This window comes from Larimichthys crocea, chromosome VI (assembly GCF_000972845.2).
Source record: "Larimichthys crocea isolate SSNF chromosome VI, L_crocea_2.0, whole genome shotgun sequence".
Classification (NCBI taxonomy): Eukaryota; Metazoa; Chordata; class Actinopteri; family Sciaenidae; genus Larimichthys; species Larimichthys crocea.
Genome location: NC_040016.1, coordinates 22,776,059 through 22,792,643, shown reverse-complemented (window position 1 = coordinate 22,792,643; position 16,585 = coordinate 22,776,059). Strand labels below are relative to the sequence as shown.

Genomic DNA, 16,585 nt, shown 5'->3' with positions numbered 1-16,585 from the left:
CTGAGCTAACATGAGCTAACAGCAGCTAACAGACTGAGCTAACATGAGCTAACAGCAGCTAACAGACTGAGCTAACATGAGCTAACAGCAGCTAACAGACTGAGCTAACATGAGCTAACAGCAGCTAACAGACTGAGCTAACATGAGCTAACAGCAGCTAACAGACTGAGCTAACATGAGCTAACAGCAGCTAACAGACTGAGCTAACATGAGCTAACAGCAGCTAACAGACTGAGCTAACATGAGCTAACAGCAGCTAACAGACTGAGCTAACATGAGCTAACAGCAGCTAACAAACTGAGCTAACATGAGCTAACAGCACCTAACAGACTGAGCTAACATGAGCTAACAGCAGCTAACAGACTGAGCTAACATGAGCTAACAGCAGCTAACAGACTGAGCTAACATGAGCTAACAGCAGCTAACAGACTGAGCTAACATGAGCTAACAGCAGCTACAGCTGTCAGCAGTTTACTTCACTGTCCATCATAAACTCTGTAAATCACAGAGAGTTGAGGCGGAGCAGCCGGAGGACATCAGAGGGAAAACCAGAAAACATTTCCTCCATAAAATATGATCCAGTTTCAGCAGAATCAGTGAAATAGTTGCTGCTTTGTGACTTTATATGAAAATAAATTCTTTCACAAAGCAGGTCTCAGTGCTTATTTCCTGTAAGTGAATCTGTACTTTTTTTCTCAAACAGGAGCCGCTCGGAGCCAAAAACCTGAAATGAGTCTAAAAGCCTCTTCAGAGATGAAATCACGGCCTGTTCTGCTGAGGTCCAGAATAGAGGCTGTTTGTCTGAACTGGAGCCAAATTCAATTCACTTTCCGTGAGAAGTTAAAAGCATGGTGTCAATGTGTCGTCGCTCTGCCTCTGTTTCACTTCACCGTCATCTTCTCATTCAAACTCCTCAAACCAATAAACGAGTTTCAGTCTCTGCAAATGGTTCATTATCAGCAGCCGGACAACCTGCAAATGGCACATTACGACCAGGTCTGTGTGTGTGTGTGTGTGTGTGTGTGTGTGTGTGTGTATGTGTGTGTGTGTGTGTGTGTGTCTGTGTGTGTGTGTGTGTGTGTGTGACGGACAGTTTTCAGATGGATTTTCCAGCAGTAAAGTGCTGAGTGGGTCTATTAGCAGGACAATTTTCTCCTGATTTCTAACTTGTCTTTCAGCCCTCCTCCTCCTCCTCCTCCTCCTCCTCTTCCTCCTCTTCCTCCTCCTCCAGCACCAGATCTACTTTACACTCTTCCCTGTGGGTGTATGTAGAGATGCAGTAGTGCCCCTGAGCAAAGCATTAACCCCCCGCTCAAAATAAAACAAAATGAATTCAGCTTTTTAAACTTGATTCTTCTGTTTGTTGAAGAAACATCTTTAAGTAGAGTGTGTGTGTGTGTGTGTGTGTGTGTGTGTGTGTGTGTGTGCGTGCATTGCGACATTTCGCTCGTTTCCTTTTCGTGGTCTCAGACCGTGTGAAACTGCAGACTGCTGTCCGCTTGTGTCACGTCTCAGTGATGAAATGAGTTCACAGTAAGTGAAGAAAGAAAGAAAGAAAGAAAGAAAGAAAGACAGAAAGAAAGAAAGACAGAAAGAAAGAAAGAAAGAAAGAAAGAAAGAAAGAAAGAAAGAAAGAAAGAAAGAAAGAAAGAAAGAAGCCTGTGATGTGACTGTTCACTGTCAGCTCTGATAATACAAACAGGATGCAGCAGACTGAAATGTCAGTTTGAGCGTTTGTGCAGGAAGTGATTGACACGTCGACCGTCACGTTTTGGTTTCACTGCAGCAGAAAACAGAAGTCACATATTTAACATATTTATTTAGCACAAAACTGAAAGCATGCACACAGCGTTAACACAGAGAGACGTCACAGGCTGTTCTACTTTGTAAGATGTGAATTCAAGGAAGGAGTTTAACAGATCACGAGCTTTGTCTGTGGTCAAACATCAAACTTCAAACAGGGACGCTGTGCAAAATATGAATTAAAACAGAATGCAACGACTTTTAAACCAATATTCAGATTAATACTGAACGAGCAGAGAGATGCGACATTTCAGCTGACTCAACGTTTGAATGAATTTCTGGATTTCACCGTCTACAATCCAGAATATCATCCAAAGATTCAGAGAATCGGAGAAATCTCTGCACGTGATGAACAAGAACCAGAACCAGCACTGACTGTCCGTGACCTCCGACCCATCGGGTAGCAGTCCACATTTTTTAAATGTTGGACGCTGTGTCCTCCAGATAACATGAAGGTTTAAAGCATGCACAGTAAATATGATGAGGGTAAAGTAGCACAAAGATTTAAGCAGATAATTTAGATCACAGAATAAATATCATATGTCAGACTGCTTCATAGCCTTGTTGATCCAGTTGAGTTTGTCCTCTGACAGAAGAGAGTACACTCCAGGCTTTTTGAGAAGGCCACACCTCCGTCCGAAAGAAGTAACTCCGACGAGCCTCCCATCGCACAGCAGTGGCCCTCCTGAGTCCCCCTATGGACAGAACAAAGACATGACATGTCACATATGAACATGCTACATAGATACACATACATGCAGCTTCAGTCAACGAGGTCAATGAAACACCCGCGAACTGCAACCACTTCACCCTACATGAGCAAAGCTGACTGGAAGGGAACCTGCAGCTTGAAGACTAGGACGGCCGTATTTGATGAGCTGATGTTGATGAAGGCGTTCTTACCTCACAGGTGTCAGCCGTGTTACTGCCGTCTGAACCAGCACATATCATGCTGCTGGTGATGACAGGCTTCAGGTTGTAATATTCAGGGGAGTTGCACTTCTGCCTGTCGATCACAGTCACGTTGGTGGACATCAGGACGTCCGACATTTTCTTGATGACGTTGTTTGTTTTCCCCCATCCGGCCACCAGGCAGCTGGAACCAGCCGCTGGGTCTTTGACCGTCTTACCCAACTTGAGCCATTTCACTGCCTTGGTTTTCTTCACCGGTTTGTTGAGCTGAAATGTAAAAAATGAAAATGACTTACTGATGCTGTGTCGTTTGTTAAATGGGTTAGGGTTTTAGTGTCGTCATACTCGAGCTCAAGAAAACTTTTCAACTGTCATCGTCTCGTCTTGGAATCGATCAGATCCTTACTCGGTCTCAGACAAAGATAACTTTGTTTCAAGACCAGTCAAGACCACAACAAATATCGCTTCCTGTCGAATGCAACTCTGAATGAAACGAGTGGGACCACATGTGACGTACGAGGGTTGCAGTCTGTCAATCTTCTTATGCATCTTTGCAGGATTTCTGTGATGGTCACGATGGCGTCGCCTTACCTTGAGCAGCATGAGGTCGTGAGCGTTGTCTTTGGCGTCGTAACACGGATGAGGAACTCTCTTCTTGATGCGTCGGACCTGCCTGGTGTCATTTTCATTTCCTTTGATGGAGTGAACACCCAGCAGAACCTCCTTCACGCTGCAGGAGCAGATCAAAGTTCACATGTAGGAGATGATGAAATGATGACGATGTTCCTCTGAAGTGTTTTGTGGTTTCTTGAAATGAGTCAGTCATAATGTCTTTGAAATGAAACAACGTAACAAGAAAAATCGTTCCTATAAGTAGATTTGAACAATATTTAGAGAGATCTGCTAAATATGAGAACTGACTTTACTTCACTGAACTGAATCTCGATGGTCTTGTTGCATCAGATCATTGCTGTTGTTTGGTTGTGGTTCTATTATTAACTAGATGAATCCACCTCGGAACGATTGTGGTACACTGACCTCTGAAATGAATCAGTTTACATCTCTGTACATGTTGATCTTACCCAGCACAGTGGGCAGCAGTCAGGACCCAGTCTGGACTGATCAGGATCCCTCCACAGGGCGGAGTCCTCAGCAGAGCCATGAAAGGCATCGAGTGTGGCGGCTTCACTTCTGTCCCACCGATAATCTCAGAGCCACGACCTGCAGCAGAAAACCAACAAGTCAAGACCAAGACCAAGTCCTTTAGGAAGTCTTAGAAAGATCTTGAGATCTTGAGCACTGCAACGCTGCAGTTGAATCAGTGTAACCAGATAAAACCAAAGTTTGTAATTCACGTCTCACCTGACTGGACAATGAGGAGAAGGACACAGACAGAGGAAGTCCAGAGGCCGAGCATGTTGTCTTATCTCAGTCTTTGGTGTGAATGCACTGAAACCCACCTCGACTCACACACTCAGTGTCTTCATGTTAAACTCAAGGGATGTGGTCTGATCGCAGAAAAGCATGAGTCAGCAGAATGGACGGAAACCTGTGGGTTAGGGTTTGTCACGTAGCGTCATCGTGTGGTTACATGAAGCGAGAGATGCTGCAGACATTTCAGTCTGAGGAGGGTTCAGAAATCTGTCATGTCATGATTCAGAGGAGCTGACGAGCCAGAAATCAACTGACGTGAATGTGATCATATGTTGTACGTTAAAATTAAAACGTTAAAATTATTATTCATATTTCTGTGATTTATATAAATAAATAAATAAATAATTTAGTATTTAAAGTATTTCTGATTCTGATTTGTTGGCCAAAGTTTCCGAGCGTGATCTCAGATTCAGTTTACGGGCTGTTCCTTATCGCTCATTCATGGCTGATTGTAAAAGTTTCTGTGATAAACGAGTTGTTACGCAACTCAGAGAGGCGCCATCAGCACGGCTGCCTGTGGTCTGCTTTCATATGACGGTATGTTAAACAAACCTGTTGCCCTCTGAGCAACACGGTTTGCTTCAGTTGACAAAGTTTTATACACAAATGCCACGAGCAACGCAAACCAGGTGAAGACCAAGGTGACCTGTGACCTCTAACAGTTTCCTGTTTCCTGTCCTGACTGAGCTGATGCAGCCGCCACGTGGCGAGGGAAGCGTCATGAAAAAGATGATTTCATATTGAACGTTCACGACCGACACATCACTGAAGACTCGCTGATGATGAAAGCTCCCCCACATGACATCACCGGCCTCCAGATCAGCCAATAGAGAAATTCAGCTGCAATAGCCACGATTCAACCAGTAGAGGGAGCTCACTGCATATTTACAGCACAACTTATTAAAATATTATGTTAACTAAACTGTGAAAGTATCAGACGAAGATTTTAATGTTTGTCTCAGACTTCATGAATCTCCTCGAGCAGCCGGAGGACAGTCAGAGTCGCCTTTATTTCACAGACCCGGAGGACGATAACGATCTCTGCCATGATGATGAAACATTCAGACGCACACACACACACACACACACACACACACACACACACACACACACACACACACACACACACACACACCTCAGAACACACACCTCAGAACACACACACACACACACACACCTCAGAACACACACGTACTCATACATACAGACATAATGATCCGTGTCATACGTATAAAATAATCCAATCATGTCCACGTGCCGATGTTTTGTGCGGTGAACCTCGTCTGATGGAAACACCATCATCGTCATGGAAACCCCCTCTCTCCCCACACACACACACACCCACATACACCCACACACACACACACACACACACACACACACACAGCACAACAATAGGCATGGCACTGAGTGAGGTCTTTATAAAAAGAGATTTTCAAATAACTGCAGAGCAGATGCTCTTTTTCACTTCATCACAAAGCTGAACACGGGCGATAACTTAAATAAATTAATAAAAATCATTGTACAAATTAAAACAAACAAAAAACTGTGAATTATTGTTGCTGAAAACGCTTCATCACCGTGTTGTGACTCCTCCGCTGGCTGATTTAGTAAATTATTATATTCACATGATGAACGCCGCTCTGCTCTGTGGGCATGGTGTCATTACTGCGGCGGTGGACTGGAACTAAATGCATCTTCACAGACGGTAAAGCATATTTGAGTAACCACAGTCACAGGCTTGTTGGAGCAGCTGATGGAGCTGAGGGTGGAGCAGGAGCACCACCTTCACCAATCAACAATAAATAATCTTCTGATGAGTAATAAACGTCCCAAAACGTTTGAGAAACCTCAGCGTAACCATTGAGGTTCGGGTCTCAGTGTCGCTCCAAAGAGACTTTAAACGATTTGATTTTCATGTTATTAAAGATCTAAAACATTAACATTAAACTTTAGTTTGACTCACAGACGCTAGAAACAGTGGACAGAGCTTCGAATGGCCACCAGGGGGCAACAACACTGGCTGCAAAAACGTGTGTATTGAATCTTATGGAGAAAAAAAAACTTTGACTTGATTTATGACGTTATTTAACAGTTTATCTCTACCTTTAAGTCTTCTTTCACACAGTGTGGTGTTCGTTTTATGAGACAAGACTGAACTCTAAAAAGGTTCCCTGTCTTTATGTTGCTGATGTTTGGAGGTGGATCCACCAACAGTGACAACATGAATCGACTCTGCAGTGTTATTGCTTCATGGCAGGAAACTCTGATGCATTATGAGCGGCACAGCCTGGAAAACGTCTGTGAAATGAGCGTGTACACACAGGACGTACCTTTGACACATGTTTTCAGATCGGTTTTATTCTGCTCAACAAAAACATGAAAACTTCTCGTAGAAAGAAAGAAAATGTTTCTGGTTTTTCATGCACAACACGCGTCAAGACATCTGCTCATTTCACAAAGTTTCACGACTCCAGGCTGCTTTTTTTTTTTTCAACATGCTGCCTCCATCTTCAAACTGAACTGGACTCAAGTCATTTCAGTTGGAAACTGAGTTACACTCACTCCAGATCAAATAAGACAATAACACTGACAAAGACAAACGGACCAACACAACACTTCGATTCTCATGAATGATTCCTGGGAGGAAGTGAAGCTCCGTTTGAACCCAGCTCACTGATTCATGGAGACTACATGAACTCAGAAAAATAATGGTTCTGAAAAGGTTCTCTGGTTCACTTCTTTATTTAGGAGATCTTCACAAACGTTCTGTGAAGGTTCTTCATCTTTATTGAATTTATTTGGTGGTAACACCATGAAATTATTTTCATTATCTGAAGATTGTGGAAACAAATCAATGAAAGAAAGTCAAATAAAATAAATCCAATAAATATCAAGACGAGCTCGTGTTCTTTGACCACAGGTCGACTTCTTACAGTCTGAACTCGGTTCATCTTCTTAAATTTTCAGCAGAACCATTAAAAACGGGTTCTTCACCTCTAAATCTGTTGGGTCCACAAAGAACTTTAGCAAAACAAGGTTCTTTAGGAACCATGTTCAACATGGAACTCTTAAAGGTTCTTCAAAGAACCTTTAAGAGTTCTTTAAAGAACCGTTCTTGTATCACTCCAAAGAACCATTTTTGGTTCCAGTTAGCACCGTTACTTCACTGAGTGCAGTGTGTCTTTAATTTAAACATGGTTCCATGTTCAGCTGAACTGCTGTGAAAGAAGATTAATTAATTAGAATGAATTCGTTGGAATTGAACTCTCGGTTTTCCTGATAATTGGTATCAAATTAAAATGGTTATTTCCAGGAAACATTAAAGGAAATTATTGGGAAGTTGTGGAAGTGTGAAATAAATCTTAATTTTCTCGATTTTACAGATGTGACCTACAATAAACTGATCCGGCTCAAATTATTCAAGAAACGAGCGTCTGTAAAGAGTTTATGTCAGCTGCCTCATGAAACTTGACAAATACATTCATGCACTTTTGGCATCTTGGATCACATTTACAAAAAGTGGATTCAGTTTTACAAGTTTGGTCATGATCCATGTTGACGGTTACACATCACATACCAACAGTTTATCATGGCGGTGCCCACTGACTCATCATCACCCAAAAAACACCAAACAAACAAGTCACACGTCACGTCATGCTTTAACAAAGATATTCACGTCTTTAGTAAAATGGTCAGAAGAACGTCTGAAGCAGCCGGCACCCTGTTTGCTGCAGCTCGAGGCGGCATCAGATCTTTTGTAGCGTTAAATGAAGTTTGGGGAGTGTGAGAAGAAGAAATCGATAATAATCAACATCACCGGCTGGCAGCTTTTTCTCTGCACACGATCCAAGACGCCTGTAGCTTAAAGAGAGACGATGCAGAAACGATGTTTGATGGAGAGGAGACGAGTGTTTCTTGTCTACAGCTCAACACAGAAATCAAGACGACAAATTCAGCTCGGATACACGACCGACTTTCAAACCGTGTCTATCAAATATTAGCCGGGAACTCTCTGAAGCTAAAGATACAACGAGATACGTAAAGATGTGACGAGCTTCAGTTCAAGTGTGTTTTTGACCTTTAATTAGACAGAGCCGAGCTGCCTGTGATGAACAGGAGCAAGAGAGGAAATCCACATAGAACACAATGAGGCGGCGTCGGTGACGGTGTTCAGAGATCTCAAACGTTGGCACATGAAACTGAAACTACGTTATGCTGTAGTCGTGGTTCGTAGAGTCGATGGAAGTTAACTAACTGACCATAAACCAGGTTGGACAGCTACTTTGATTGACTGGCTAGTTATCTGTTACCACCTCTTTGAAGACGTCGTACAGGTGGAGTCAGCTGTAACTGTACGATGATGAATAAACTGTGCAGGGAGAAAACAGGAACAACAAAATACAACATGACGCCACATGAATTCATACGTTAGTCGCTGATGAAGCAGCAGTAAACCGGCGAGACCGTCGAGCTGCAGGTACAAAACCAGACCCGTGTAAACGTAGCCGGAGATTAGTTCGCATTAGTGTTTAAAGGTTTTAATTCACAGCCGATCAGAAACAACAATTCACCCAGGTTCACACAACCAAACAGAAACTTCCGGCCGCTCCCTGATTCAAAGTGATTTCTGAGTTTCCTACAAGACCTGCTTTTTTTTTTTTTTTGGCTAGCTGGCTAATCAGCGGGGACGCAATCCAAAGCGAATCATGCAACACCGCGATCCCCGCAAGACGCCGCAAAGAGGCAGAAGTTATCAGTGACGGGGCAGCTCCGTCCATGTTCGTTTCATCATCGACGTCATGGACTGTCTTTTATTCTGCCCGTCTCTTTTCTTTCCTCTGATTACTCAGTTTTCATTTCTAGAGTCTGTCCAGGTCTCAGAGCCCTCATGGACTCTGCTGCTCCATGTTATCAATCAAAGGCTCTTTCTTCATAAACTGCAGATGTCTGATGGACCTCCACACCCCGACATAGCTGTCACTAGCTGATGGACCAGAGGTGACGGTGTTCTCCTTTTGTAGGTGCTCCCTCTGCATCTCCTGCACCTCCTTTTCCGTCATGACGCGGGAATTCACGCCCGTCTCTCCGTCTCCTGTCCACACCACTCCATTAGCCATGCCATCCAGCGCTGCCTCCTCCTTCCCGTCACCGCTCAACACTCCCTCCATCTCCGGATTTCCTGGGTCCGCAGCAGGTCCGTCGCCGTTCAGCGGCGGTTTCTCTTGGTACGGTTCACCAGGTGGCGTGCCGTCCTTCCCGGCCTCTTCCAGGTCCTCGTACAAGCTCTTCTTCTTCGTCTCAAAGTATTTGACCACACAGTAGGTGATGGAGCCGATGGTGTTGACCACCACGCCGCCGATGAACAACCTAGTCGGCGCAACGTCATTGAACGCCAACATGCCAACGGTGATGGTGGCGATGCTCTTGACCACGCCGACGAAGCTGGTGGTGACGGCGGAGTTGATGTAGGTGCAGTGCAGCGTGGTGAAGTTCATGGCGCAGCCAATGAAGACGCAGAAGACGAAGATGACTGTGATGTGGGGGTCCTTCCAGCCCTCGTACGTCCACATGTTGATGGTGTCCATGGAGATGAGGGAGCACACGAGGAGCACCTGAGAGAGCGACGGAGAGAAGAAGAGAGTCATGAAAAAGACGAAACAAGACAAGGAGAGAGGAGAGCGAGAGGAAGAGGAGGTACAGACCGGGGAGGCCATGATGGCGATGGCATACTGCGCTGTGAGTGGTCCGTACTCACTGTCCAGACTGGTTTTCTGGATCAGGACCAGGTAGGAGGCGTGGACGATGACTGCCAACACACCGGTGATGTAACCGAAGGGATCGCCGGTGAGATCACCAGCACCTGGAGAGGAAATGAAAAGAAGATTCAAATCGTGAGGACGCAGAATTCGTACGTCTCTTCTCACACAGCAGCAACTATTTCACTGATTCTGGTGAAACTGGATCATATTTTATGGAGGAAATGTTTTCTGGTTTTCCCTCTGATGTCCTCCGGCTGCTCCGCCTCAACTCTCTGTGATTTACAGAGTTTATGATGGACAGTGAAGTAAACTGCTGACAGCTGTAGCTGCTGTTAGCTCATGTTAGCTCAGTCTGTTAGCTGCTGTTAACTCATGTTAGCTTGGTCTGTTAACTCATGTTAGCTCATGTTAGCTTAGTCTGTTAGCTGCTGTTAGCTCATATTAGCTCAGTCTGTTAGCTGCTGTTAGCTCATGTTAGCTCAGTCTGTTAGCTGCTGTTAGCTGAAGTTAGCTCAGTCTGTTAGCTCATGTTAGCTGCTCTTAGCTCAGTCTGTTAGCTGCTGTTAGCTCATGTTAGCTCAGTCTGTTAGCTGCTGTTAGCTCATGTTAGCTCAGTCTGTTAGCTGCTGTTAGCTCAGTTTGTTAGCTGCTGTTAGCTGTTGTTAGCTCAGTCTGTTAGCTGGGCTGCTCAGACTGTAAGCTCAGAGAACTAAGGAGGTTTTCAGGCTCAGCAGCTTCTATGGACATGATGGCAGAGGAGAAGAGAGTGAAGAGGACGCTGACGGAGGAAGCTAAGAAGAGAAAAGGAGAGAGTGAGCGAGCAAGAATCTGCTGCTGTATGTTCTGGTTCTGGTTCTGGTTCTGGGCTGACTGCTGTTGGACCTGAGATCATTTTTCTCAGATTTGTAAGGGGATGACGAGCGTGGAGGAGTGTGGGAGTGTTAAGGTGGGAAAGACGAGAGATGAACGAGGCCAGAAAATAAAGCAGGAGGAGGAAACATGGAGGATTAATCCTGTGAGTGTGACGGCTGAAACATTCAAACTGACACAGAAACACGATCAGCCTCCGAGGTTCAGATCTGGATTCAAAGTCATTCTGGATCTTAAAAACCTGAATCTGCATCCAAGAGAAATCTCAGATTCTCACTCGTTACGTTTTCATCGTCACATTAAATGTTCATTCTCATTTGATTAATCCACCAAACACGTCCAGAACACTGCAATATATTTAATTTTTTCACAGAGGAAAGACGATTATCAGCGAGATTAAAGCCCGGATGATGAATCAGTCCATTAGATCCACATTCTTTCACACGCGCTGAGGTCGATTCAGGAAATGAATTATCTGCAGTTTGTTTGGTGATGACTTTAGGATCATTAACAGTAATGGACGAGGACGAATTAATGCTGAAGACGAGGAAAAGAAATTCAACAGCTTCACATGAGAGGAAACGCTGTTAAATATTAGAAGGAAATGTTAATGAACCGTCCGGTAGCTGTGCTGCTGTAGGTTTATGAGCTGATTAACACTTCATTATGGACTCCATGTGTGATGTCGTGTGTTTACCAGCGAGTGCAGCTCCTCCGGTGGTGATGATCACGGCGATCACCACGCCGACGGACGGCACGCCGTTCCTCAGGATGCACACGCCGATGCTGAGCGTGAAGAGCGGCAGGCAGCGCTTGAACACGACGTACATCGGCAGGCTGAGGCCACGAAGAGACCAGAGCGTGAGGGTGGACTGCAGCGTGGAGAGGATGCACACCGAGCCGAACTCCTGCAGGCAGAGAGAGGACGCCAACGTTTCAGAACCCTGAACTAACCATCGTTAGAACCAAAGACAAACTGAAGATTCATCTGCACAAAACCAGCAAAAATCCAGACGTTCAAACTCAGCTCGTGTTTGTTTGTGGCATCGTTTCTCTTCATTTTCTATCATCAGAGCAAAAACTCCGACTGTTAAACAGACATGATCCTTTAATATGAACTTTTAAAAGGCTCATTTTCATCAAATCCATGAAAATGTGTTCAGACATTCGAGGTCCTCTGAACATGAATTCACTGTAGCTGTAAAACTATTAAAACAGCCTCAGATAACTTTTAAATTCATCCAGCGTGCATGAAAGTCAGAATAAATGTTCTGAGTTTGTCAGACTAAAGAAGAAAGTGAATGAACTTTGAATGATCACAAATATCGACAGGTTTATGAAATCAGGTGTCAAAATCAGGTAAAAATGAATTCTCAGCAGCAGGACTGAGTTCAGAAAACGACATGACTGACTCTGAGATGAATTCATCTCTGTCTCTCTGCTCAGGGCGGCCTCAGCGTGTCATCGAGCCGTCCTTTAAGGACCGCCCCCTAAATCCTAAAAACAGTTTGAACCTCGAACTCCACGTTTCAGAAATACATCGTTCAAAGTCTTTTCACGTGTTTTCAGCAACTATTGTCCAACATATTTAATGTGTTTGGAAAGAAATCTCAGAATTGACTTTAAGGCAAAAAGTTTAGATTTTATATGAAACACAGACTCATCAGAGACTATCGTGAAGTTTAGCAGGGATGAAATAATTCATGGTGCATCTTCCAAACGGATCAAATTCAGAGAAAGCGAAGAGACAGCTGCTTCTGGGGGAAAGTCTTGGTGTGCGTCACATCGTGGACGCCGTCGCTGCCAGCACACGGTTTGGCTTCGAAGCTCGTCCTTGATTTTGCTGTAACCTCAAAGCTCAGGTTGGATTTCATGTTTCAAACAGACTTCCTGTACACGAGAAGAACTAGAAACCCAAACCAAAGCTCGCTCAAACATGATTGGTCCAGCTGATGACATACACTGTAGGGGGCGCTGTCACTGCAACTGACAAAAATTCAATCTCTTATTCTCAGAAACAAACAGCAGAAATATCGTTATTCAAACGAACTGTCGGACCAATGAAGGTCATGAATCGTATTGGTCAATCAGCTCCTCGACCAATCTGTCAGCCAGTCAATTAACAGGTCAATCAATCAATCAATCAATCAATCAATCAATCAATCAACTGGAAAAAGTCACAGTCAGACTTCCTCGTTCATATCTGAACATTAAACTGTGATGACGTCATCACCAACTGAATTCACCTGGTTTGAGGAAGTAACTGTAAAGTAACTGTAATCCAACAGAATCCATAAAAGTATTTTAAATGTTTCTAATCAAATCAAAGTTCATGAAACTAAATATTTGTTGATTAGAGTTTATTTATTTTGAATAATTAGATCAAGTCTCAGTGATCCACCTGAGAAGATTTTCAGATTTTATCAGAATTTCATGTTAGCTGAGATAAAAACATTCAGGTACATGCTGTAAACCTTTTGGAGGTCTCTGGAGGTCTGTCGGGACCTCTCTGGAGGTCTCTGGAGGTCTCTGGAGGTCTGTCGGGACCTCTCTGGAGGTCTCTGAGGTCTCTATCGGGACCTCTCTGGACCTCTCTGGAGGTCTCTATCGGGACCTCTCTGGAGGTCTCTGGAGGTCTGTCGGACCTCTCTGGACCTCTCTGGAGGTCTCTGGAGGTCTGTCGGGACCTCCTCGGTCGGTCTTTACCTTGCACAGCTGCAGGCTGAACGGGGGGATCTGGATCTTGCCCAGCCGCCTCAGGGTCTCCAGCGTGAGCGCCGCGGTGCTGCTGGTCAGCAGCTGGATGAGCGTCAGGAAGCTGAAGTGATAGTTGGAGATGAGGAACTTGAGCAGGATGTTGAGAGAGCCGGAGAACACGCCGTGCGCCACGGCCACGGAGATCCCCAACAGGCGGCTCCGGAACACGTCCATGACGGCGACACAGAGAGGGGACAGCCGGGGGGAACTCTCTCACAGCCCGGCGTGGAGAGGGGAAGGCTCGGTGCTGGTCCTGGTGCTGGTCCTGCTGCTGGTGCTGGTCCTGGTCCTGGTGCTGCTGCTGGTGCTGGGCACGGTTTGGACTTTACGCACAGACCTGACGGAGACACGGGAGGAGGAAGAGGAGCACGTGAGGCTGTGAGGAGCCCACGGTGAGTGGAGGAAGGAGAGTCTGCATCCAGGAGGAGGAGAGGAGGAAACAAGTGAAGAAAGGAGAGGAGGAGAGGAGGAGGAGAGGAGGAGAGAGGAGCTCCTCTGATCCTCCACTGAGTCACTTCATCTTTAGTTTCCACTCAGCTCCAAAAAACACAAAACAAACCAAAGAAGAAGAAGAAGAAGAAGGAGAAGGAGAAGGAGAAGAAGGAGAAGAAGAAGAAGGAGAAGCGCAGCAGATGTTCCACAGGGCGGAGGTCTTCCTCCGAGAGCTGCCGGAGAAATGTGACATTCTGCCGCAGCGAGTCCTGGATCTGTACCGGAGAGGGGGGGGGGGGGAGAGAGAGGGGGGAGAGAGGGGAGCGGGGGGAGAGGGGGGGAGAGAGAGAAGAGAGAGGAGAGGGGGAGAGAGGGAGGGGGGAGAGAGAGAGAGGGGGGGGAGAGAGAGAGGGAGAGAGGGGGGGAGAGAGAGGGGGGGGGGAGAGAGAGAGAGACAGAGAGAGAGAGAGAGAGAGGGGGGAGGGATTAAACAGATTTTCTCTTTTTCTCTTTTTCCAGAGAGATTCAGAGTTAAACAGGAAATGAACTCAGATTAACGAGCTCTAATAATTAAATCTTCAGAGATTTGAGTTTTGACACGTTTGTCTGACAGAGTTCATGTTCGACCTCCATGGTTTGAACATAAAGGGTTAAAGTTTGCATAATGAACAGAACTGGTCTTCAGTCTGATGTGGACCAAAGTTTGACCTGATGACGGGATCACCAAAGACCACGAGGGTTTTCCTCAAACCAGCATCGTCACGATGCTGCAGAGGAAAAGCTGTTGGAGACATTCCAGCCTGCAGGTGGAAACCCCGTCAGCTCGGTTCAGATCTGCTTTATTAGCGCGACAGATTAAGGATTTATCTCCCCGAAGCCTCCGCAGAGATGAAATGAGTCAGAACACGAACAGAAGATGAAAGAACAAAAAACACACGAACACGAAGAACACGTGAAACCACGAGAACCAGCTGGTTCACGTCAAACTGTGACAGGAAGTGAGAAAGTTCAGTGTCTCGGCATCGAGTCATGTGACGCGTGGACGTGGACAGTTGGACCTCTGGTCAGCGTCCGGGCTCAGCCTTAGAGACAGAGTGAGGAGCTCGGAGTAGAGCCACCTGATGGGGTTCAACATCTGATCAGGACCCTCCTGGGTGTCTTTCCATGGAGGCTCTTCAGACCCAGAACCTGCTGGAGAGAGTGCATATCCCGTTTGGACTGGGAATGCCTCCAGATCCTTAAAACTGGAGCTTGAAACATCTGGAATAACCTGATCAACCTGCTGCCACCACAACCCCACCCCAGATAAGAGAATGATGATGTAAGTCCAAGCTGAAGAACCTTCAGACATCAGAGGGATGGGTCATCCATCAGCCTCGGGAAACACCACCTCACCTGGTCCCATCCATGGAGTAATGACGGCAAGACGAGCCTCTAATGGAGGAACACGTTTATTGAGACAAACAGGCAATCCAGAACCAGAACCTGCTGGATAGACTATAGTCCATCTAGCCTGGGAACGCCTGCTACAACTGCTGCAAATGCAACCCGACCTCCGATAAGAGGAAGGACATGGATGGACGGATGAAAGCTGACAGAACAAAGATCTGAATGGACCTGGAGAAGTCACCGGAGCATCATGACGGTGCTGAGTTCAGTCAAACATTGTGTGGAGACAGATTCAATGTAAAACAAACTCATCAATAAAAACACCTGCAGCTTCTCTCGAAGTAAAATCCTCCACCTCCTCCACCTCCTTATCAGAAACAGAGACATCACCATCACTCATAACAGGCGTGGAAATGGCTCGAACAATATTTTAATTGAAATACTTCATCAGAAAATCAGTTTCCAGGCCCCGAGGGAGGAAGATCCGCCCTTATCGAGCACAGACCATTAGCTTCCAATTAACAGACGGAGACGGAGGAGGACGAGGCGCTTAGAGACGAGAGGAGATTAAGACCGGGCCGAGGATTTAGACCGGGACTCTGAATGTATGCTTCCATTATTCCACAAACTATAGGTAATAAAGATTAGGCCGAGTAATTTAACTTGAAACACTGAATGAACGGCTGCAAACAAATGAACACGAGACAATCATGACAGACGGAGACACACATTTAAATAAGTGACACTGACGGAGTCGGGCATGTTTCAGATTTAACTTCACAATGAATTTAATATGAACATTAGTCTGATATTTCCTGATTGACCTCGATAAGTTAGATTATCTGAGAGGAGGCCAAGATGGAGACCACGCACTGAGCTTCACAACGACGAGAAATCTTCCGTGTGATTAGAAGAAACAGATAATTTAATTCTGACAGAAAAGAAAAGGACGGAAGGAAAGTGACGAGGAAAGAACAAGGAAAGGAGTAAAAGCTAAGAGGAGGGAAGACGAGGAAGGATGAGAGGACACGACGTGGACGAGTGAAGATCGTGACGGAAAGAGGAGGAAAAAAAACGAGGAGGGAGGAAGTGAGGAAGGAGTGAGGAGGAGGAGGAGGAGGAGGAGGAGGAGGAGGAGAGAATCTTCACGCCGCTTCGTTCCCTTTGAAGCGACGCCGAGTTTCCTGCAGAGAGATTGGCTGCAGGGCTGAGAGGAACCTTCACGC

General features: G+C 45.6%; 2 protein-coding genes across 2 annotated transcripts; both read right to left on the bottom strand.

Annotated features, from left to right (window-relative positions):
* Window positions 1-1,810: 1,810 nt before the first annotated feature.
* LOC104934136 (granzyme A) lies at window positions 1,811-4,237 on the bottom strand. The gene is made up of 5 exons (XM_019254691.2): window positions 4,078-4,237; window positions 3,798-3,936; window positions 3,307-3,445; window positions 2,707-2,982; window positions 1,811-2,498 (listed from the first exon to the last, which is right to left on the bottom strand). Exons 1-5 carry the CDS (start codon window positions 4,130-4,132, stop codon window positions 2,340-2,342), a joined length of 768 nt encoding a protein of 255 aa, XP_019110236.1. The 5' UTR covers window positions 4,133-4,237; the 3' UTR covers window positions 1,811-2,339.
* Window positions 4,238-6,643: 2,406 nt separating this feature from the next.
* slc35d3 (solute carrier family 35 member D3) lies at window positions 6,644-14,236 on the bottom strand. The gene is made up of 4 exons (XM_010749724.3): window positions 13,488-14,236; window positions 11,479-11,689; window positions 9,855-10,012; window positions 6,644-9,764 (listed from the first exon to the last, which is right to left on the bottom strand). The coding sequence occupies exons 1-4, from the start codon at window positions 13,710-13,712 to the stop codon at window positions 9,039-9,041; spliced, it is 1,320 nt and encodes a 439-aa protein (XP_010748026.2). The 5' UTR covers window positions 13,713-14,236; the 3' UTR covers window positions 6,644-9,038.
* Between the last annotated feature and the right edge of the window lie 2,349 nt (window positions 14,237-16,585).